Raw genomic sequence first — 205 nt, forward strand, 5'->3', positions numbered from 1 at the left:
CTGCCCCACGCTCTGCCCCACGCTCTGCCCCACGCTCTGCCCCACGCTCTGCCCCACGCTCACCTCGGCGCTCCACGCTGAACGGGGTGAACACCTTGTAGTTGTGCCGGCAGTACGTGTCCACCTCAGCCCGTCTTCGCTCCATGATCACCGGGTCGCTGTTCAAGCGCCGGGCATTCCTCTCCCCAAAGGGGGTGAACCCCAC

At 66.8% G+C, this 205-nt stretch overlaps 1 protein-coding gene across 1 annotated transcript in view; it reads right to left on the bottom strand.

Annotated features, from left to right (window-relative positions):
* The window catches only part of LOC103624802 (HLA class II histocompatibility antigen, DR beta 4 chain-like), a gene marked incomplete at both ends in the record, with an annotated part of 2,739 nt that extends 2,537 nt beyond the window's left edge, over positions 1-202 (bottom strand). The window contains one exon of the mRNA XM_017726391.1: positions 10-202. Coding sequence (XP_017581880.1) covers positions 10-202 — 193 coding nt within the window. The remainder of the gene's footprint in view (positions 1-9) is intronic.
* Between the last annotated feature and the right edge of the window lie 3 nt (positions 203-205).

Source organism: Corvus brachyrhynchos, unplaced genomic scaffold, assembly GCF_000691975.1.
Source record: "Corvus brachyrhynchos isolate BGI_N302 unplaced genomic scaffold, ASM69197v1 scaffold3822, whole genome shotgun sequence".
Taxonomy (NCBI): domain Eukaryota; kingdom Metazoa; phylum Chordata; class Aves; order Passeriformes; family Corvidae; genus Corvus; species Corvus brachyrhynchos.